Source organism: Salvelinus namaycush, chromosome 39 (genome assembly GCF_016432855.1).
Source record: "Salvelinus namaycush isolate Seneca chromosome 39, SaNama_1.0, whole genome shotgun sequence".
In the NCBI taxonomy this organism is placed as follows: domain Eukaryota; kingdom Metazoa; phylum Chordata; class Actinopteri; order Salmoniformes; family Salmonidae; genus Salvelinus; species Salvelinus namaycush.
In genome coordinates, this window is record NC_052345.1 from 16,451,175 (window position 1) to 16,474,917 (window position 23,743).

General features: G+C 43.3%; 2 protein-coding genes across 3 annotated transcripts; one reads left to right on the top strand and one right to left on the bottom strand.

The window, feature by feature from the left end:
- On the top strand, positions 1-14,650 carry LOC120032587 (E3 ubiquitin/ISG15 ligase TRIM25-like). The gene is made up of 10 exons (XM_038978729.1): positions 1-245; positions 2,539-3,246; positions 4,198-4,293; positions 4,496-4,729; positions 4,938-5,106; positions 7,723-7,767; positions 8,013-8,123; positions 9,011-9,130; positions 10,712-10,771; positions 11,538-14,650. The coding sequence occupies exons 2-10, from the start codon at positions 2,638-2,640 to the stop codon at positions 12,068-12,070; spliced, it is 1,977 nt and encodes a 658-aa protein (XP_038834657.1). The 5' UTR covers positions 1-245; positions 2,539-2,637; the 3' UTR covers positions 12,071-14,650.
- Positions 14,432-23,483, bottom strand: LOC120032588 (diacylglycerol kinase epsilon-like). 2 transcript variants are annotated; one of them, XM_038978730.1, is made up of 11 exons: positions 22,406-23,482; positions 21,924-22,083; positions 21,617-21,736; positions 21,164-21,307; positions 20,632-20,789; positions 20,242-20,290; positions 19,703-19,816; positions 19,251-19,322; positions 18,721-18,848; positions 18,273-18,384; positions 14,432-17,886 (listed from the first exon to the last, which is right to left on the bottom strand). In XM_038978730.1, the coding sequence occupies exons 1-11, from the start codon at positions 22,855-22,857 to the stop codon at positions 17,668-17,670; spliced, it is 1,728 nt and encodes a 575-aa protein (XP_038834658.1). In that variant the 5' UTR covers positions 22,858-23,482; the 3' UTR covers positions 14,432-17,667. The 2 variants fall into 2 exon arrangements, with proteins under 2 accessions (XP_038834658.1, XP_038834659.1); XM_038978731.1 differs by having other exon boundaries at positions 17,769-17,886; positions 18,109-18,384; positions 22,406-23,483.
- Between the last annotated feature and the right edge of the window lie 260 nt (positions 23,484-23,743).

The window sequence follows — 23,743 nt, forward strand, 5'->3', positions numbered from 1 at the left end:
ATTAGTTTAAAGAGTATACTAAGTAGAACGTCATTATATACAGTCTACATTTTTTGTTGTCTTTTTTTAAGAGAGACTGGGCCACACTCCAGTACAGTAGGTGGCGGTAATGCACCATAATGTTGGATGCCAACTGCCGATAAACCCCACCGAAGAAGAATCCACAGACAGCTACTCAGAACTCGGACAAGTCAGGGGACGTACGTAGAATACGTTTGGCAGCTGTCAGTGCACTTTACAACCTGGTAAGTTTGATTCCGTTGGCTACTTTACTTAAAATATCATACGTGTTCAGGAACATTTTATAAAAATAAATAAAATCATGAAGGCCTAATACAGATACAGCTGGCCACTTCACTCAAGCAAATAATGTAATAACACAACATCTTTGGTAATCATTTCTCTATCCAAAAGGGGAAACGGTAAGGTTAGAATCAAAATAAAGTAGATAATGACTTCGCGCAACGATAGTATCTTAAAAACTCAAATATTCCGTAGCTACACCACAGAAGCGAAAATTGCCAATAAGTTTCGTTTCGCCAGAGTGACGCACTGAAACTAGAATACCGTTCTACTAGCGACAGGATTTTCTTTCAAAATAAGAGTCTCCTTGCAAGGGCATGGAAAGCTTTGTGACTATCCTTTTGTTTAACAGTAGTTACGTACAACTGTTTTTCAAAGCATTGTATCCACCTTGGAAAAATAACCTATCTTTTATATTTCATTATTTATACCAGCATTTCATTTGAAAGTTTACACAAATACTGTTATGTTAATTCAGAGTGTTGCTGGCCTTTTACTCCACCCATTCCATTGGTCACAATGCAAAAAATAAATGTATGTTTAATTTTTTTATTTAACCTTTATTTAACTAGGCAAGTCATTTACAATGACGGCCTACCCTATATACACTGAATTACATACTGGTTTATAGAGAAAAAACAACTATTTGTGCCGATGTTCCCCAAGTTTTCACAATCATTGTAAAGCCCTAGTTATGTTTTTGCAACCTGTGTGAAATGGCTAGATAGTTAGTCGTGCTTGCTAGTTGCGTTTCAATCAGTGACGTCACGCCCTCAGACCTTGAAGTAGTTATTTCCCTTGGAAGTAGTTATTTCCCTTGCAAGTAGTTATTTCCCTTGCAAGTAGTTATTTCCCTTGCAAGTAGTTATTTCCCTTGCAAGGGCCGCAGCTTTTATGGAGCGATTGGAGAGGGGCCGAAGCAATACTGTTACACTGACAGTAATTTCTGAAGATTAAATAAATAATGTGATTTGTGATTAATTTAAGAAATTAAACATCTGTCCAAGATTTAAAGGTCACACTATTACGTTAACTGAACTCACATTTTAATATGGTGAAGCTATTCCTATAAAAGTTTTAATTGGACATCTAATAGTCAAATCAGTGTAAAAGCAGGTGAGCTGATTCTACTCTTTTTGCCCATTTTCTGGTGCTTTGTGGTGGGAAACTGAGCAGGTCGAGAATAACACATCAACCCTCCTACTTTATTTATTGTCAACCCTGCTACTTTATGTATGGTCAACGTTCAACCCTGCTACTTTATGTATGGTCAACGTTCAACCCTGCTACTTTATTTATTGTCAACCCTGCTACTTTATTTATGGTCAACGTTCAACCCTGCTACTTTATGTATGGTCAACGGTCAACCCTGCTACTTTATTTGTGGTCAACCCTGCTACTTTATTTGTGGTCAACCCTGCTACTTTATTTGTGGTCAACCCTGCTACTTTATTTGTGGTCAACCCTGCTACTTTATTTGTGGTCAACCCTGCTACTTTATTTGTGGTCAACCCTGCTACTTTATTTGTGGTCAACCCTGCTACTTTATTTGTGGTCAACTCTGCTACTTTATTTGTGGTCAACCCTGCTACTTTATTTGTGGTCAACCCTGCTACTTTATTTGTGGTCAACTCTGCTACTTTATTTGTGGTCAGTCCTGCTACTTTATTTGTGGTCAGTCCTGCTACTTTATTTGTGGTCAACCCTGCTACTTTATTTGTGGTCAACTCTGCTACTTTATTTGTGGTCAACCCTGCTACTTTATTTGTGGTCAGTCCTGCTACTTTATTTGTGGTCAACTCTGCTACTTTATTTGTGGTCAGTCCTTCTACTTTATTTGTGGGCAGTCCTGCTACTTTATTTGTGGGCAGTCCTGCTACTTTATTTGTGGGCAGTCCTGCTACTTTATTTGTCACCCCCAAAAAATGTTTAAGGGATTGGGATAATTAAAAAAATAATAAAGTGTAACATGTGCATTTTGACATGTTAAAGTTCAGCTAAATAATTTTTTCCCCACAAAGTTGCACTACTCCAAAAGGCCCCTAATTGGTGGAACTACCCCAATATTGTGAACATACCAATAGCTATACCAAGTAGTCTTAATTTTTTTTTACACTGATTTTTTTTTACCCTTGCATATAAGCACCATGTAAATGGCAATTGATTACAATTTAATATCTTTAGAATGAGTTATCAACATTGCAATGTTTTGAAATGTGGGCTTTTATTTTGAAGGTTTCCATACAACGGTGACATCATTTCTGCTGTTGGCAGAATAGTAGTTTAAACAGGATACTCACAGACAACACAGCAGCAGACAGTTGTAGTTCCATCATGGCGGAGGATCTGTTTTCCCTCATGAGTCTCGAAGACGAACTGAGCTGTAGCATCTGCCTCTGTGCTTTCGACTGTCCGGTGACAATTCCATGTGGACACAACTTTTGCCAAGAGTGTCTCCTAGAAACCTGGAAAGACAACTACAGCTGTCCACAATGCCGGACCCACTTCACCACCAAACCAGAGCTGAAGAAGAACACTGTCCTCAGCACTGTTGTGGAAACGTTCAAAATGAAGTCGAATAAAAGCGACCTCCCCAGTGAGACGGGCGACTTAATCATGTGGGATGCGGTCAAGATGGAGCCCAAAGAGGTGGCTATCTTGTGCGACACCTGTATGGAAGCCAAAGCATTCAAGACCTGCCTCACCTGTATGGCGTCGTTCTGCCTTGAGCACGTGAGGCCTCATCATGAGAACCCAGTGTTTGGCGCGCATCAGCTGAACGAGCCTCTGGGCGACCTGCGCGACCGTATCTGCCCCGACCACCACAAGCTGATGGAGTTCTACTGTGTCCAACATGGCCGCTGTATCTGTGGTGTCTGTCTGCAGCAGGTGCATAAAGGCTGTACCTTCTCCAACCCTGATGAACAACGGGCACTGCAAGAGGTAAGTTCACAATATATATTTTAATACACCCCATCCACGGTCAGGCATACAGTAGTGTTGTGCCAGCCCATTGCCCCCATGTAGTGCATTACAACTGTCTAGAGGTCTGGACTTTTTTTTATAAGGGAAAGGGGATAAACCAGAGCCTGTCGTTTCAATGGGAGCAAATTAATCATAGTGGGCAGAACAATCACGAGCTAGTGAGATCCTATTGGCTCGTTCTAGCATCTATTTGCATATTTCTATTATGGAACGCCTACTCTGAAGTGTGTGTAGAATAACTCAATTCGCCCTTCCACTCCCAAACCACATGGTTTTAAGAAACTTTGGCAAAAGTTAGTCTACAAAACACAGTTCACTCTGTTACAGATTCTAGTTTTGGAAATGGATAACTGAATGTTGGCCAAAATCCTTCTACCACTGCCGGCCCCTGGGCTTCCTCATCACAATATTTGGTAGTGAGTGGAAACTAACCAGATGCTTCACATTTATACATCTGGTGAAATACCTAGCATACTGTTCTGTTGGGATACCTAGTCAGTTGCACAACAATGTATTCAACCGAAATGTGTCTTCCTCATTTAACCCAACCCCTCTGAATCGGAGCGGTGAATGGGGCTGCCTTAATCGACGTCCATGTCATCAGCACCCGGGGAGCAGTTGTTAGGGGTTAACTGCCTTGCTCAAGGGGAGAACGGCAGATTTTTCCACCTTTTCCCGGCACGGGGATTCAAACCACCTTTTGGTTACTGGCCCAACACTCTTAACCGCTAGGCTACAGGCGTAAGGTCACTGGTTTAAGCCTCACTACTGACCGTTTACCCTATTTTGCTACAGACGTGATGTCATTGATCAAATCACTAATCCTAAAAGAAAACAAAAGTGAACCCATCTTAAGAGTTAGAAATGTTTTATTTGGTGGAAGATGATATTCATTCATGTCTCATTCAGTCTGATTTGAGGGGCAAGTTGAGTCTGCTGGAAGGAAAGATGGACAAGAACCAGATGGTCATCTCTCAGATGAGTGACCAGCAGAGCAAGTTTAAGGTGAGCTATCACTTTTTAAACCAGAGACTCAAGAATATGTCTTAACTACTGTATTCACTAGGAAGTAATCAACGTATAAAGCAGTTTGAAAGCTTTGAGCACCTGGAAAAAGTAAATAGCGAACAGTCACTGTAAGAGCGGTGTGAGATGCTGTGAGATCCATTTGAGAACTCCACGTATACTGTGTGTCCGTCTCCTCCAGGACTCTGCAGCCAGCAGGAAGAGAGCTCTGGAGGACGAGTACCGCCAAATCCGGGCGCTGCTGGACCGTGACGAGCGTGAGGCTCTGAACACCGTGGACCGCGAGCAGGAGAGCGGTCAGACCAAACTCCAGAACCTCATAAAGAAGTTCAACCAGAACATTGCGAAGCTTAGCGCAGCAAAAGATGGCGTCAACAGCCTGCTCAGTCAGACTCAGACCATGGCTTTCCTACAGGTGAGTCCAGTGTAGCGAAGGTGGCTTCGGTGAACTGCTCTCACTCAGTTGATGAGCAACCTTACCTGAAAGCAGAAGACTTGCGTCAGCTCCCGGCCTTAGCTCAGTGGGCTAACCTTAGCTCAGTGGGCTAACCTTAGCTCAGTGGTCTTGAAATTATAATATTGACTATAATATATCTTATTGTTGGTTTTTACCTTTGGGACAGGCCTCAGTTGACATGCCGGCAGCGGTGGCCTTTGACCCCTATACCCCGAAGGTCAACTTGGACTCTAAGGCCGTGGCAGCCTGGCATGCCTACTCTGCAGTCCTGAGGGAGCATCTCACACATGTACTGAAACAGCCTGTAGAGGTCAGACTGCAGATACTCCAACCAGGTGTGTGTGTATACAAGTGTATGAAACGTGCTTATCATTTGTATGATGCCTTGTGATATTTAATTAAATTCCAGAAGCTTGCATGGACATGTTCAACAATGGTGATTTTTATATTGGAGAGCAATAAGGGATCAAACAATGAGTCCAATCAAACAATAATTCACAATCCAACATCTCATCCCTCAAATTGGTTACCAATCTGGTGGTGAGGCGTTTGCTTTCCAGATTCCAAGCATTATACTTAGAATACCTAAGTGAAATAGTCACCACTAGCCGGCCTCCGCCCAGTACCCTGCCCTGAACTTTAGTCAGTGTTACTAGACGGCTACCACCCAGTACTCAACCCTGCACCTTAGAGTCTGCTGCCCTATTTACATAGTCATTGAACACTGGTCACTTTAATAATGTTTACTTACTGTTTTACCCACTTCATGTGTGTATATACTGTAGTCAAGGCCTATCGTATTTAACTACGGCTTTAAATACAATTTCTATTCATAATGTGTATGCACACACCATCATATACATAGTGTACAAACCATTAAGAACACCTGTTTTTTCCATGAGACTGACCAGGTAAATCCAGATGAAAGCTATGATCCCTTATTGATGCCACTTGTTAAATCCACTTCATTCAGTGTAGATGGGGGTATTAGACATGTTTAAAAAATGATTTTGAAGCCTTGAGACAATTGAGGTGTGGATTGTGTATGTGTGCCATTCAGAGGGTGAATGGGCAAGACAAAATATTTATGTGCCTTTGGTAGTAGGTGCCAGGCGCACCGATTTTAGTGTCAAGAACTGCAACGCTGCTGGGTTTTTCACACGCAGCAGTTTCCCATGTGTATCGAGAATGGTCCACCACCCAAAGGACATCCAGCCAAATTGAAACAACTGTGGGAAGCATTGGCGTCAACATGGGCCAGCATCCCTGTGGAACGCTTGACACCTTGTAGAGTGGGGACAGGCAGGATGTCAAAAATCTATCTCTAACCATAGATTTAAAAAATAAAATACTGTGAGACAAAGTGCCAGGCACGTCTTTCTCCGTGCTCGCTCTCCCGCCAATTCATACATATTCATTGTTGTCATGGTGTGAATTGTTTGTCACAGATTATGAAATCCCTGCTATTATCAAAAGTATCAACAGTAGTAGATGTAGGCTACCGTTAAACATTGCCATTTCCCCATTAATCTAGAATGTTTGGTGATGGTAATTTCCATTTCTTCAATGTATTAATAAGGCATAGCGTTCTCATTCTCGTAGTGTACAGGTTGTTTGGAGAGCTCAAACTAATGTTTATCATAGAAAGAATGTAACCAGCTACATTTCCTAATCTAATGTTTTGCTTGAAGTTAATCTAGCATTTTACCAGAGAGAAACAAAGAGGCTACACAGCAGAGCGCTGTCTGTTGATAGAATGCCAGTTTGATTTCTCATCCGAGTGGAGAAGTGCAACTGAAGCAAAAAAAATGTGTCTGATACCGAGCAGAAACCACAACAAATCACATGCTTATCAAGCACAAAGAAACGTTCTCGGCGCTGGACAAGCAGCAGCAGACATCTCGCGTTACGTCTTTTGCCACTGCAAAGCGCAGCTGTGACCACCAGAGCCGAGCATGTAAAAGCGTCTGCGTGCTTCCCAGGCGAAACAGTTCGGTAGAGTTTGTGCATGTTATTGTGACGTTTTGGACTTTGGCGAGATTTTTTTTCGGCTGTTCGGGCACACACAAAAATGTTCTGGAGGCAAGCCGAAGTTCGGAGCCGAAGTCACGCCCCTTCGTCAGTGATTGGTCAACAATAGGGATTCTTCAATAAAGTCTGTCATTCAAGGAGACACAACTCTTTCATGCACGTTTTTCCATTTAAAAAAAAACTGCACAAAACATCTTAGTCAGATGTAAAATTGCGTGACTAAGATCGTCGGCAAAAACTCAAACATCATTCATTTTGACGGTATTTTAGATTAACTGACTATTTTGAGGAAGTGTATACTGGCTACAGCGTCTCAAAATGGACAAACGGTACTATTGCTGCTTTTTTTTCTCTCGATTTTCAAACGAAGGTCTTACGGGAGAGTATGCGAGCACACACGTTCGGTTAGGCTAGCCAAGGTTGGCTAGGCGCCAGCCGAACTAACTGACGCCTTAACATAGCTCATTATGGTTTCAGTGAATGGCAATCGAGCGATTTAGAACTTATCTGTAATGGTTATGATAAGTTATGCATGGTTGCGTGCTGTTGGCTTAGACAAATGCACATATTTTTCCGTGTGTTTCATTTATTCTAGATTTTTTAAATTAGAGCACTCAAATTATGTGAGTACTAGAACAGTAAAATGTCATATGCCCATCCCTATTGTAGAGTCCATGCCCCGACGAATTGAGGCTGTTCTGACGGCAAAGGAAGGTGTTCTTAATGTTTTATACACGCAGTGTATACATTTATTTTCCGCACTCTGACATTGCTCGTTGTAATACTTCTTAATTAATTTATTATTTTTGAGATTTGGGTGTGTTGTTATTACTGCACTGTTGGAGCTAGGAACATAAGCCTCTCGCTACACCTGCTAAATATGTGTACATTACCAATAAAATGTGATTTCTTCCCAACAGCTCAGAGGTTTGGTCCTCCTCTGATGCCAAACATCTTTGAAATGGGTGAGTGCCGTTATGCCCTCTCTTTATAATAGCTACATAATAACTCTTGCTGGCATACAGTAGCGGTTGTAACTTTCCAGAAAGGTATGGCTTTTGTCCGGCTAAATTGTACAGCCACAATAGTTTGTGAAATAAGTAATAGACTCGTTGTGGTGGTCACTCATAGCCTAATCACGACCTTGGGCACTGTATTTACTTTGATACAGTGTGACACTATCTAAAGTTTCATCTGGTTTTTGTTTCAGGAGGCATGCCACCACAAGGTCATCCGAGAATGCCTAGATCCCACAGCCCAGGAGCCCCCCTCAGGGCAAACCAGAGGAAGAAGCCTCCACAAGATTCAAACCGAGAGAGAAGTAGGCTATTACAAGATGGGTTGTTGTGGCCTTTTTAGTGTCTAGGTACATTCTACCAAGACACTACATTGAACCATTCAACAAACATAGAATACGATGCACCGACTAGGTCTCTCCATTTCCTTATCAGACCAGGCAAAAACAGGACAAATACAGCTCGTTCTATTCAGTCAGAAACATCTGTGACGTGAATGGTTCAAAAACCAGATGGCAGATCATTGTTGTACTGTCAATAAAGACTTACTGCCAATTATACCACTATATTTACACCTCTAAAGGGTCAACTATGACCCAGAGTTACTTTTTTATCCTACAAGTTTCTCAACCATTTCTCGCTTTCAGAGTCAGACAAGAAATGAGATCACAAGGAAGGGAAAGAACATAAGGCTGACAGTGAGAACTGATTTTTCAGTGTTTTTCTGTGTGTTTACATCAATTACTGCCAAGCTCAGATAACAGGTGTGCTGTGCATGACATGTTTTTTGTTTATGATCCGGTTTAACAGGGCTGTTCAGTCTGTTCCGCAAACCTTAGTTGGAGAGAGCGCTTAAAGGGATATTTTGACATTTTGTCAAATAAGCAAATTTTGGCTATATGCTCCCATAGACTTCCAGACATTGTGCTACTACTTGTTAGCAATCGCGTCAGAAACTACCTTCAACTTCCTTCAAACTGCATGCAGACACTAATATGGTATCAATGAGTTTATCGGACTCTGGGTAAGTAAAAAAAAAGGGGCTTAATTGCCAAAAATTGTCAAAAAGTAACTATTCCTTTAACCTACATGTTTTAGGCAGCAGCTGACTCATACAATATTGTGTAAAAGTACTGCCTGCAATCATTTGATATGAAAAGATATTCTAAATTAGTTGTTTGTCTTCCCTCAGAAAATCCCCAAAAGCCACCTAATGCTCCCAGAGAGTTCGCCACTCCTGTTCCAAACACACCAAGGGACCACCTCAGAGGACAATCAGCAGAACCCATACCCAGGAACAAGGAGGACCCAGGTAGAACTGTTGTTCATGCAAAAAAATATCTATACACTGGGGAAATGTTGCTTAAAATGATATCCTCTGCTCAAGCAGCTGAATTCTATAAGTGAGCCACCAATGACAAATTTGAATGCAATTCTGGATACTTGTCGCAACTGGGGGGGGGGGGGATTCCAGAAAGATGGTTTTACATATTTAGGTTTCCCTGAAAATATCCCGCTTCTCTTAACCAGATGAGGGAGTACGTGATTTCTTGGTTCCAGAACGTCTGCTTCTCGTTTAAGTAATTACGCTAAGCGAATTGCAGATTGGTTGATCCGACAACTGGCGCGCAACATTCAAAAAGGGCCTCATGTCGATGACAGAAATAAACTACAGCTATGGATTCAAAAAAGACAGAGCCCAATATTTCACAAGTTTAGAACAAGAAACTATTGTAACATACAACAAATATGTTCACATATTTACCAAAAATGTAATACAGCCGCCGCTGCAGAAGTCAGAGAGGGTGCCTGGCAGAAAATTGCAGACCGAGTAAATGCTTAAGTGAAGCGGCCCAATACCAATATCTAATAGGCCTAGCTTACACACACGGGTGACTAGTAATGATGCTTTCACTTTATAGAGCACTGTTATTGCAACGCTGGTGATAGTCGTGTCACGGCTATGGACCAATAGGCTACTACAATTTACTTACGTCACAATTGCAATGGTAGGCCCATTCCATAGCCTATATAAGATGAATCATTTGAGTGCTTTTCATGACAACATGGGCAACAATGTGTTCTATGTTAAGTTGTAACACCAATGATTGCGAAATCTGCCGGATGAATTAGGCTATTTATCATTTTTCGTCATGTTGCTTAGGTTTATTCATTTGAGATTAGCAAAGCAGCGCAGCCTACTGTACCTGCAATTCTGTAAAAGACCTCCTTGATTATATGGACCGCTTGATGGGCAGGGAATGCAACAAAGACATTAAAAAACGGCTCTACGCACAGTTGCCTTGCCAAATCGTTCAGCGTCGCCCTCATTGTACAGGAAACTTCCAGAGGCCAAAAAATGGTTAAGTAATGCAGAGTTTGTAGGCCTATATCAGTTAAGGCGAAACCACGTTGGATTACATTGGCTACGTACAGGTTGAGTAAGTTGGCCAGATATTGATTGTGCGGAAAAGGTTCCAGAAAATAACCTTCTGAATGAGTTCAAGGATCTAGTCGAGGTCCAATAGTTTGTTCCCTTCGTTGTTTGCCGTGCATTACAAAGGCTCTGATGTCAATTATGTTTTCCGCAAAGGGACAGGCCATAGTGACGGACAACAATCTGATTGGCGGAGAAGCCCCGTCTTTATTCACCAGGACAGGCTAAGATCAAGTTAACCTCTTAGGTAGCAGGTTTGCTTCCGAGCATTCGTTGCTATGGTTGATCAGGCTATAGGTCGACCTCTCTTTCTGGAACCGTAAATCCGGAGTTTGCTCAAATTCTACTTTGACAGATCTCGCCAACTCCCTAATCCGGCTTTCTGGAATACCCCTCTGGTTTATCAAAGTCACCTATGCACTCTACTAAACTAATGTCATGGTATTTCTCTTACAGGACAACCAAGTGTTCCCCCAAGTATCACGTCTGCAGCAAAACGAAATGACCTTCTACAATGTAAGTTCACAAAAGTGTTTACCGAAACCACGCAGCAAACCGACTCTGGCTCAGTCTAGGGAAGCTAGGATAGGCTATAAGTTTGCCAGAAGATACCGACCCTACCGTTACGCTTGTTTACACTGAGCTGCACTGGGGTCGGAACTCAATCATGGTTACATTAAGATACCGTGGAGCCGGCGTGAGATGTGGGATGGAAAACGTACCTCGATGCAGGGATGGGATATGCCACTGTGCTCCAAATTTGACCTTTTATCCACACTGCTCCATCGGAATCTTCTGGCAAGTCTGTAACCTCTGAGTGTGCGTTCAACATAAGTCAACAGGGTGTTGTAAATGTCTCTAGGGGAGACGGCTCATGTTGGTTGTTGTTGTTCATATGATGTCAAGTATAACAATATACAAAAAGGCATACCAAACAAAAAAGATTCAAACACTCAGCAGGAAATCCCCATTGGCTTGGGATGCTACTCTTGATCCGCTTCTAAGATTTTTACAGTAATTGCCAGTCAATCACTCGCACCTGTGAGCAATTACACAATCCTTAACCCTGCTGGTACTCCTAACACCTGGCCTGGCAGCTGCTGCCAGCTGTGGAGGGATGTCTGTAGTGGAAATAGACTGTGGTCTAACCACTTATCTACCTGTATTCCTAACACTAGCTTGAGAACAAGTACTGCATTCTGAAGGAACTTTTAGAAAAGTGTGTGCAATGGGTGTGTTTGCGTGCGAGAGAGAATCTTACCTCCTGTCTCTCCCTCACCAGATGGCACGGTTCTCACCCTTGACCCCAAAACGGCCCACAAGCGCATCTCCCTCACAGAGAACATGACCGTGGCCTCTGTGTCAGACGAGCCCACCCATTACCCCGATTGCCCCGCCCGCTTCTCTGTCTGCAGCCAGGTGCTCACTTCCAAGGGCTTCTCCCGCGGCCGCCACTACTGGGAGGTCAAGATGAGTAGCAACAACTTCACCGGCATCGGCCTGGCCTACAACAGCATCGACCGGAAGGGTCCGGCTAGCCGGCTGGGGCGTAACACCCAGTCCTGGTGCGTGGAGTGGTTCAACGTCAAGCTGTCGGCCTGGCACGCCAGCAGTGAGACTGTACTGCAGAACCCGAATCCGACCCGCGTCGGCGTGCTGCTGGATTGCGAAGAGGGAACGGCCACGTTCTATAACATACAGGAACGGGCATACCCTTTCCATACGTTTGTGTTCCAGTTCGCCGAGGCAGTGTACCCGGCGTTCTGGCTCTTCTCCAGCGGCTCGTCTGTTAGCCTGTGCAAGCTGCAGTCTTAAGAAGTTAACACGACACACACACACCACACACACATTCTTCTCCCTCGCAAATAATTAGAATATACAGCATCTGGGTCAATAAATTACTTAATCATACTGATATTGGGAACTTATATTGGAAATGTACCTTAAAGGTTATTATTTGGTTGTAGTCACTGACTATAGTAATAATGCAGTATAGGTCATATCATTTTGGACTTTGGTCTCTTGTAACTACAGCAACCTCTAAACAGGCAGCATTTGTTAATCAGCAACTAATGAAAACTAAGCACTTGCATACAGGTAAAGGAACATTACAAATGATTATACAATATTATTGTATTGTCAAAAGCACGATGACATCCTTACTACCTTTTGTTTTACCGCTGTTGTGATGTCAGCAGCATGCCGTAAAGGATTTTAAGTTGATTTATTCCTTAATGGTTACTCTGACATAGCGAGTTCCATTGGCTGGATAGAAGGAATTATCTGACATTGTGATCATTCATGTCTGATTCGCAAATGGTTACGTGTTATAGGCAAACACGACTACTAAGTGGTATTTGAACCAGGCGAATGAGTTCTTTCTCCTGTTCTGTAGTCCTGGCTAAATGTCTTGATCATCCAGTTTATTTACAGATACATTTAAGTGGTCTGTCGGTAGCTGTTTACAGCCTGTTTTTATCAGAGCTTATGATCTCTTGGCGTGGGTCTTGGCAGTACACAGTAATCACATGTAATGTACACAAAACAACATGAATAAACATGTATGTTATCTGCTGTATATGAACAGCACCACAACGTTCAGAAGTCTATGTACTGGCACCTATGCAAGAGAGTGGGTGGCTTTTGCTGGTGTCAGGCATTCCGCATTACGGAATGTCATATCCAATAACACCACCATTAATGAATCGAACAGAAAAGCATCCACATTATTCTTGATACCCCCAAAGGAAAAGTGGGTATCGTTCACTTTTTTTCTTGATCTAACACATTTCGTTAGTGTCTCACATAGAGCCTGTAAGTGAAGGGGGTTTCCGCATGGTGCAGTGTGAGGATGTGCTGAAAGCGCTTCCTGACACTGCTACTAGGACACTGCTACTACAGGCTTGATAGAACCTAGCCTGGTTGCCAGATCTGCATTTGGTTTAGAATTACAGTGAACAGGGCAGGGGATTTGGTTGATCTGGCAACCAGGCTAGATAGACCCAGCCTGGCCCATAAGAACAAGCAGAGGTCATTTAGACCCTGTGAACAGGAGTTTTTCCAACTCTGGGTTTTGTAAATAGGGATGATTTAGGGCTGGGGGTTTTCCTGTCTATGTGACCAGACAAAGGAAAAACTCTGGGCCCAAGTTATAGCCAATTTAGCTATAGCCCATAGCTAGGGCCTTCTCATGTCCTAGAAGGGTACATATCTGTAGCACAGTGATGGTCTGTTGGTGTTAGTTTGGACATCTGTGGGTGTCACCATTGTCTGTGATGTGGGTGCATGCTTCTCATAATTCATGTCTCTGATATTGTGGATTGGAACTTCCGTTTATGGATATACAGCCATCGCTATGATCGGAGAGCAAGTTGAGAATAGCATGTGATGGATTCGTTTTGCTTTGCAAAGCCCCGTGCCAAATGAATAGTTGGTGTCATTGCCTTCTCCCTCTATAGAAACACTAGTTTTCCTGATTTAAGTGATTTCTACTGTTAGTGGAATGAAGGCAAGCTGATATTTTAAGGAAAAGATTAATTCATTTGCTGGATTTAAGCCATTATTGCCACTGGCTGTTTAAGAGATCCCCAAAGGTTTGGACAAAGTCCGAACGACTCGCGTACACAACACCAGATAAAGAGCAAAGATCAGAGGGCCATAGTCATGGTCCTTGTGTGTTAGCATGTTATCCTCTCTGTCCATTCCTTCCGTCTCATAAGCTCGGTTCTTAATTAATGTGCTGATGGTGTACATCGTGTTGGTTTGGTTTACTGACTTTCAGTTTGATTGGGTCTTGTGTTCAACTGAAAAAGATATTAGAAATTGTTGGTTGTGTTTCAAAGGGTAAGGTATTGATTCTATTTGCGTATAAGGGGTTTAATCTTGTTAAAAGACAACTTGATAATGTCCCCTCATGATCTACTATTATAAGCCATTTGTGCTAATGTATTCCTCCAAAAATGTATCACATACAAATACATATAGTTACTAATGAGTGTGGTGTTTATGGCTTATTTGCTCCACATATCTAGACACATATATACTGCATTTGGTGATTATATTACTTCAAACTGCTCAGGAGTAGACTAAGTGCACGGGAAGGAAAAGCCCTGATATTGCTTTTCCTATTATATACTTCCAAACTGACAATGAAATAATGTACGTATTAGAAAACAATGACATTCATAATACATATGAAAATATTTATTATTGGTGTTTCCAAATTCTAATTTACATTGCTTATTACATTCAGTGAAATGATCCGTTTCAACATCTGTAGTAGCAAATTCAGTAAAGATGGTTTTCATCTTTGTCGCTTAAATGTTTCTCTGTTTTTAATTGCTTCCAAAGTGATTCATTGTTTGCTATACAATAAAAGTAATTTATCCATCTCTCGATCCATCTTTTCTTTTTAAATGGCCACAAAGCAGAGGGCAAGTTTCATACCATTAGATGGAGACAAAATGGAGTCATGCGTTCTGTTCTATTACGCCAGTAAAGTGCTGTTATAACTAACTCATTTCTTTGACACTTCCCATAGCAATCATGTGCATTTATGTACAGTGGTTTGACTGCAAAAACGAAATGTGTAGCTAAATATATCCCCAAATATACTGTTCCTCATGGTACGCTGTAAGTTTTACTCAAATCTTTACAGGAAAATGTATCAGCAATAGACTATCACGGGTCTCCTTCCATTGTTAAGTGTAGACATAATGACATGTACATAAACTACCAAGACTATCCATTACCATTCAATATCTGAAGACAATCTAATTGAGAACATTCGGTGGCATACAATACAAGCTCTTCGACAAACCTCATTTTCCAAAACACGTGGAATGAAAGTAGGCCATTTCTCCAGCAATGCAATTACATTTCTAAAAAACCTCACAGCCTATAGAGTACCACAGTATGACCCATAAAACCTAGCAGTCACATCCCATGGGGGATTTTAGAAACACTTCAAATAAGGACTGTTTCGTGTAGGCTTACCCTGGCGTGATGTTTTGATAACCAGGCAAATCTCTCTAGGAAAAGGTGACCTTTATAAATATATTTGCCTGTATTTACCCCACCAAAAATGAAATGTTAATTAGCTGTTCATGTGGCTATCATAAAGAACTACAAATGCCAATCTGGACGAGAATTGAAGGTAAGGATCTCTGGATTCATGTATCTAATGTTTGTTAAATGTAGTAATGAGGAAATTGGCAGAATATTTTTAAATGGACAGTTCTGTGAACGGTTTTGTGCACATTTTAAATTGACACAATACCTGTTAGCAAAGGTGTCAGCTAGAGATGACGTGCAGGAGCTTACAGGGATTTGTAGTTTTGCATTTCTACTTTGATGCTAATTAGCATTTTCAAATCTAAGAGTAAATGGAGCTGAATATGTTGATAAGTCACCTTGTCCGAGATATTCACATGATTATCAAAACGTCACGCCAGGGTTAGCCTACAGGAAACACAGCCCTTAAATGTTTTTTAAGCAGGAAATATGAATGGTGGAAAAACAATTGGAACCATTTCCCTGTTTGACCGCTAGGTTTTATGGATATTATGACACCTCCAGTGTGGGGCTCTATACCCATTAAACTCAACTCTGGACCTCGAAGCAAGTTCCACTGCATTTTGTCATTGTTCCCCTCTAATCAGGGATTGATTTAGACCTGGGACACCAGGTGTGTGCAAATCATTATCAGGTTGAACAGAAAACCAGCAGGCTCCGGACCTCATAGGGTAAGAGTTGACCTATACTGTTTGAAATAACATTTCTGTCCACAGTTAAGATGCTCAGATCTGTTTCTAGAACATTCAGGTTTGCTGTAAACATACAGTAGAAGCGCAGATACACAAAATGGGTGTCCTCAAGCAACGAGACGATTACCCAACGGCTTAACACACAAAGGGAATGTAAGCACTTGTATACCACAAGCATTGGCATTATATTGATAATTATGGACCTCCGAAGCTTTAGATTAACATTGACAATCCTCCCATTATACAGTTGATGCCACTGGTTGGCTCTGGCTAAATCTCTTAAGCACCGAGACTTCTAGGAGACGTTCCAGGTCATATTTTTTGCAGTCACGCTGCACAGATGATTAGGAGTGCTGATCTAGGATCAGTTTTCTTTATAGCTCACACTGAATAAGCTTATATGGACAGGGGGGACCTTGTAACCTGGTGGAACCAATCGGATTGCTGTTAACCATTCTGTTCTACTGCACGTGATTTGAAATAAAATGGCGAACAAAGTGATCAGACTGGTTCCACGAGCTTAGGGACCTGCAGAAGTGCTTAGGAACCAGGTGCGCAGCATTTCAGCATAACAGTCGACCTGGAACACCACCTATAATTTCATATTATGGCTGTAACAAACCTGATATTACCTCAACTTTGACCCTTGACCTCACTAAAATGACAAAAAAGGTGACAGAGATTCAGAAAAGCCTCAATCACAGATCATTAAAACATTCAGTGGTAATAAACATTGACAGTCGACACACCATAGAAATAGAATGGCTAGATGCTCATCTATTTCTATGGGACAGACATAGGGAGTCACCTTGCGGTTTGTCTAGTGCTAAGCAGCATGAAGACATTAAAAAGTGTTTGAAATAAACAATCTTTCCATCGTGGACAACATAAACAAAATAACTATACCTATGAATACTTTGAGCAGTTGCAACTCGGTTGAGGGATGGTACAATTCTAACTATATCCTATGGAGTAATTCCTACAGTGCAACAAGACGTGCCCAACACAAAGAGGTCTAACTAAGAAAAGGACAAAATATTGCAAAAAAAAGTAGGAGTACGTTAACAGACATTGGTAGACATTTTGTCAAAATGATAAAACCTGTGAATAAATCATAAGCAACGGCTAGTTCACTAGGAATGGTTAACTAGGAGTCCTAATAAACTCATTTTAAGAAATATAGTCAAGTAACATTTTCTTAAGACTTAGTAACCACTAACTAGTGTCTGCGCAATACAGCACATGGAATAGGTGATTTGGCCAACATGGCATTAACAGTGCATCATCATGAAATAGAGTTAACGAAACAAACGTCCAGTGATTGACTTACAAATATAAATATATATTCTATCATAGGAGTACAAGTGTCGAGGTCAATGCTTGCTCCTGAGTCAGGGACACACGGGGTCCATGTTGGGAAACACTGCCAAACTGTTAGAACTATTATAACTATGGAACAAGGGATCAGTGCAAATATACCATCCTCCACTGAAACATCTCCCTCCTTTACCCAGAGGCGGGAATATGCCTGAGCTCTCACTTATATCATCTGGGGAGTGTGCAAGCGTGGTATTATGTCATCAGCATTTACTACAACGGACAAAGGAGGGGTATGGATGAAACATTGAAGAGGTGGAACTTGGGGGCTCAGGCACGAGCAGAGGCGGGACCTGCTGGCTTGGGAGAGTCATGGGGGGCGGAGCTCTCAGCCTCGGAGGTGCTGGATTCGTCGTCGTCGTCCGTCTGCTCGGCACTGTGGTAGAGCATGAAGGCCTGGGTCTTGTGGGTGATGGTGATGGTGCACGGGCCCTGGGCCCACGGCTCCCCGTCCACCTGCATGGGCATCCGGGACGTCTTCAGCACCAGCTACAGAGAGATAGGAAGGGAGAGGTGGTAAGAGAGATGGGCGGAGAAAAGGAAAGAAGAGGTGAGAGGTGGAGGGAAGGTTCATTTTTTATTTATTTTTTTACTTTGGAAGAGCTGAACAGTGATGAGCACAGTAAAAGCATATTTTCAGTACATTGACATTCACTGTACATGAACCAACCACGTTCAAAGACAAAACTAGCAAATGACTCCATTACTTACAAAAGATGGCCATTCAAACTGGTACTGTATCTATCCAGCTACGGTCCAAATGACAGAACCAGGATGGACACACAGAATACACAAATGTGTCCAGTACACCACTGCTGTCCTCTCACACTGTGGAGATAAAACAGCAAGTGGTGGTGATGGTGCCGTAACCTCACCCTGACTGTGTGGGCCTGACCCAGCCGCACCGGGTTGGCCATCTTGACTTGGATCTGAGCACAGTGGAAGGAGCCATACACACCCACCACCTCCAGCAGGCCGTCATCCAGCCTGGGAGAGAGGACAGGAGAAAAACACTTAGAAAGCAACCTAGAAAAGCTTTATAGAGCATTCATAAGGCTTCATAAGGCCTAGATATATGCTTCACAAATCCCCCTTTAGAGCGCATGACATTAGCTTATCAATGACTTCTGAAGCATCTCTAAAAAGGCCTAATGTAGAGTTCATGAAGACGTCACAAAAGAGGACAGTGATCTTTAGTTATGCTTTCAGTGATAATACACAGGCAACTTTTCAATGGACTTAGTCTGATGTTAGGGCTTATGAAGCTTTTATTGTCTCCATTTCTGTATTGTCTAAAGTCCTGTGTGAGCCAGTGGTGCTCACCGCGTAGGGGGGTAGGGCTCGTCCCCCATGCCCTCCCACAGACGACAGCCTCCGCCCCAGTAGCCGATGTTACACACGATGATGCCCTCCAGACTGGGCAAGGCCACCCTCTCTCCATCCAGCTCCAACTGTGGGAGCACACACACGGGCACGCACGCACGAACACACACACAGGCACGCACGCACAAACACACACGGGCAACCACACACAAAAGGGCACGCACAAATACACACGGCACGCACACACAAACACACACGGGCACGCACACACAAACAAGCACACAATATTATTAAATGATATGAGTATCAGCTAGTTCAAGGAGGCATCCAAGGATTATACAACGCACAAAGAATGCTTGAGTTCATTTTAAGTTTGTGACATTTACCAAGGCAACGGAACATTCTATTCAATTCTTCCAGAGGCATAGAGGTGAAAGAGTGCACAACAGACATGAGAGTCGTTCCCTGAGGCCACAATGTGTGTGCCTGTGTGTGTGTTGTCTGCGTGTGTGTCTCCTTGCATGCCTTACCTCAATCCTCTTATCCAGGTCTTTGCATTCTTGAACTAAGCAATCTTTGGTGCCATACATAAAATATACAGCCTAGAAGGAAAGGCAACAGTTTGACCAGTATAAAGGGGAAAGCAATAGGACACGCGTTATCAAAAGCAGGTCACGTTTGAATGAATTCAAATATTTTTTTTTACATTTTCGCCCAAATAACCACTCCTAGACTATTCTGAATCAGCTATTTACAGAACAACCAACCACATAACTAATATTCAGTAAGTAAAAGCATTTCCAAATGTATTTGACTAAGAGAGAAAAGTAGCATTAAAGAATTCTTTCCAAATTGATGTGTCGACCATGACACTCAAGCAACCACCCTGTATATTTCCTCTCATACTGTATGTAAATTCAACCACGTGAAGTAGCGTGCACATGTTTGTTCATATTTACAGATGCGTCTTTGGCCGACTGACCTTGTTGATGATGCGGCTGGAGAAGAAGGAGGGGGTCTTCTCACGGTGGGTGTGGAAGTTGAGCGCCATCAGGGCATCCGGGCCCACTGAGAAATAGTTATTCATGGACAGGACCTGATGAGAATAGGACACACGAGTTAGGAGGTCCTTTACTGATCAAATCAAGGGTATAAACAGTGAATAACCAATCACGTAGGCTATTCCAGTAAGCAGGATGATTAAGTTAACCAGCTAACGTTGATAAACAACCAATTATACCTTGTCAATTTTAAGTCCTTTTTCTTAAAAATAAGTTATTTCAAGCAATTTCGGACAGTTAGCTGGCTTGCTAATTGATACAGCTTTCTGGAACAGCCCCATGATTGCAATGGATCACTTGGTTGGACCATGGTTCTGGCAGTAGAAACACCAGAGTTATAGGTGTGATTCCTGTATGGGCCACACACTGAATATAGTATGTGTTGCTGAATTATATCAAAATGCAGGGCAAATGGACAAGATCAAAAGAGGCTAGCTAGAGAGGGTGAAATGCAACTCACCTTTGGCTTACGAAAGTAGAGCCCCTTTGAGGCTACCTGAACTTTCCACCTGTTAGGACAATGAAGATCATACTGGTTAATTTACAACCATGTTACAACACAAATAGAACTAGGGATATTGAGCGTCGCAGCATTAGCACAGAAGGCTACGTTACATGCGCTTTGTAGCATTAGCACAGAAGGCTAAGTTACATGCGCTTTGTAGCATTAGCACAGAAGGCTACAGGACTTGGATTTTGTAGTATTATAAGCCGTTACTTGAGCTTCATAGCATTAGCACAGGAGGCTACATGACTTGAGCTTTGTAGCATTAGCACAGCAGGCTACATTACTTGGGTTACGTAGCATTAGCACAGGAGGCTACACAACTTCCTCTGGCTCTCCACTGACCTGTCCATCTTGACCACCTCTGCTTCGAGGACGTTCCGGAGCACCTGCTCCACAGGGATCTCCCCGGCGTAGCCCGACCCCCAGCCCAGGGAGTTGGACAGGTCGTTCCCCGTACCTAGGGGCAGGATCATCACCCTGGGGATGAACTGATCTTGGCCCTGGAGACCAATACACACACGCACGTGAAACAGACGTCAGTGTGCTGCTAACATTAGATCTTCCTCCACAGCCCTACACCGGGCTCAAACCAGTGATCCTCTGCTCACAAACACACGTGACCGCCCTCCTTGACAACGTGCCAACCGTTTGAGCTATCGGAAAATATCTATAGTGATTAGATGCGAATGCGATTCCGATGGAACATGCACGCCATCTACAGACGTCTTATTCAATAATAATAACCAACAACAACAGTAGTTACAGCAACGTTAGTTGCAACTTCAGTTACAACAGTCTCTTGGCATAGAGCTGCACGACTCATTTGCACCTGCCCATTGTCATGTTGCACATGTAAAAACACACAGTCCTTTACCTTGAGCTTCATGGTGTCGATGGCATCCAGCACCCAGCCCACGGTTCCGTCCCCCCCACACACCAGCACCCTCACACTGCCCGGCGGCAGCAGGGTGCACAGCTGCAGGGCCTTAGAGGGAGGCAGCTCCGACAGGTCAAACACCTGAGAGAGGAGGAGAGGAGAAGAAAGGAGAGGAGAAGAGGAGAGAGGAAAAGAGGAGAAGAGGAAAGGAGAGGAGAAGAGAAGAGGAAAGGAGAAGAAAGAGAAAAGGAGAGAGGTAAGGAGATAAGGAGAGGATAGCAGACAGAAAAGGGAAACAGTGGATTGGAGGGGAGGGAGATGTTTATGCATCCCATCACTGTGCCACCTCCACAATCACTTTAACTCGAAAGAGTGCCTATTGTGCGCCAGTTCAATTTGACACAGACATCTTATTAATTCCATAATATGCTACACAGAGGACTGACTGACCTGGACAGGGTTGAGGATGGTGCGGAACTCTCCAAGCAGAGCCTCCCCCATGTTGTTCCCACTGCGAGTGTTAGCCAGGACCAGCACTGGAGTCCAGCTGCTCCCGCAGGCAGATGCCAGCTAGACACACACACACACAGTTAAAATTAAAGTAAACGAAACCTGTTTCAAGCCACACCCCAGTCTTCTAACCTGACTCAAGAGGGACTGGTAGTTGCTAGTAATGCAACCAAACAGTCGGTTCCGATCCACCATTTGGGACACCCTAACCCCAGACACTGACCCCTCCCTGGGTGTGACCTATGACCTTGCTGTACTCATCGGGGTGCCTGCGGCGGAGCTTGTTGACGTGGTGGAGGTAGTGAGGGGGGATGATGAGGCTGCGGAACTCGCCCAGCTCACAGCGCTCCTCGTCCGACAGGCTGGGCTTGCAGTCGTCGTGCACCGTGGTCTGACACCACACACACCTGCCAAGGGACAAACACACACCCATCAGCCACAATTTATTCGGAGCTCACTGTAATGTCAAGGCAAAAGATGGACAGCGAGCTGGTTAAGAATTGTACACGAAAAGAAAAGGACATGATATTAATTCCAGTCAATTTGCAAATAAAGCAACTTCAGCTTCCCCCATGATTGAAAAATGACAAATAGCACCCTCTCCATCTTTCGTGCCAGAACCATACACATAAAAGCTAACGCCTTTGCATCCCGCTGGGCTTCACTCTGATTAATGTGGCAGACAAAAACTCACACACAAATGACAGCCTAGAAGCAAAATAATATTACCTAAAGTCACACAGCTTCGGTTGGTTCCCACATTGCTCCTTGCAGACCGCACAGACACTGCAGAGAGGGACGTTTCCCCGGACCCAGCGGTGCTCTAGTGTCCCATCCGTTTGGGACGGAGCCATAATCTCTTTGCAAACAAGGCTCCGGTCGGCGCGACGCAGGCATGTCTCGTCGGCGCACACTCCGCAGCAGTCGCAGAACGCCCCTTGTAGAATGTGTTGTTGGCATACACAGCAATAGGTGGGCTTGTTGAACAGGTCCGTGCAGTGCCAACCGTGCTTGCTCTTGCGGAAGAAGTCTTTCATGTGTATTTTCCGTTTGGAGCGTTGGACACTGCACCACAAAGTAATGATCACGGGCACTACGACAGCGAGAGTGGTCCAAAACAGGAGTGTCCACTCTTCCCGTGACGATTGGTCGCGGTTTCCCTCGTCCCCCTCCATAGACATTCGAGGATGAGTGGTTGGTATTAACGCGAATAAACTAATCAAATCATAGAATATCACGAGAATTCACCAATATAAACATTGTGCGCAAGTTGCGCGCATCATGATGTCCATGCAATAGCGACGATAAAATGACAACCTTCTCGTGTTGCCAAATAACGCACAAAACAAGGCTCGAGCGAGATTGTAAACATTGGCTACCGTTAATTTTGGGCAAAATACGTAGCTAGACGACGACCACGAACATTTGGAATATTAGCATTCAGAAGCTATGCTAGCTATAGTTACTGGGCACCTGATGTGCTCGTTACCTACCTAGCAATGACTACATTAGAAACTGATCATCCATCGTCTGTAAAAAACAAAAAAAACACGAAACGCATGCCCAGGAATTTATAATATTAAAGGTTGCATTGACATGACAGCTTCATTACTATATCAATAACACGACTAAACAATAGATTCGTCGATAAAACATATGTCCCATTGCAAACAGTGGCCTTCCCACCTAATGGCCGTGTTCAACCCGTGTTCAACCGCGTCAAAACCGTGTTGTATCATGGGTACATTTTGACTGACTGATCTGCAAATTACATTGAGCAGTTATTTCCATAGAGATAGATATAGGACTCATCTTTGTATCTGTCCCATTATAGCGTCTGTGACAACATGGGCAGCGCCATTGAGGCTATCTCCATTTTGAAGTAGTCCATGTTCTTCTTCCCGATTGGCTGATCCCCCCTGATGACCCGGTTGGACATAACTCCAAAAGGGTCACTAGGAGGGATGAGCCAATTAAGTCCCACCCAGATGACTACATTAAAATGGTGGAAGACCTCAATGGCGCTGCCCATGCTAATAGCCTTTTGGCCACTAGAGGCCCCTATCA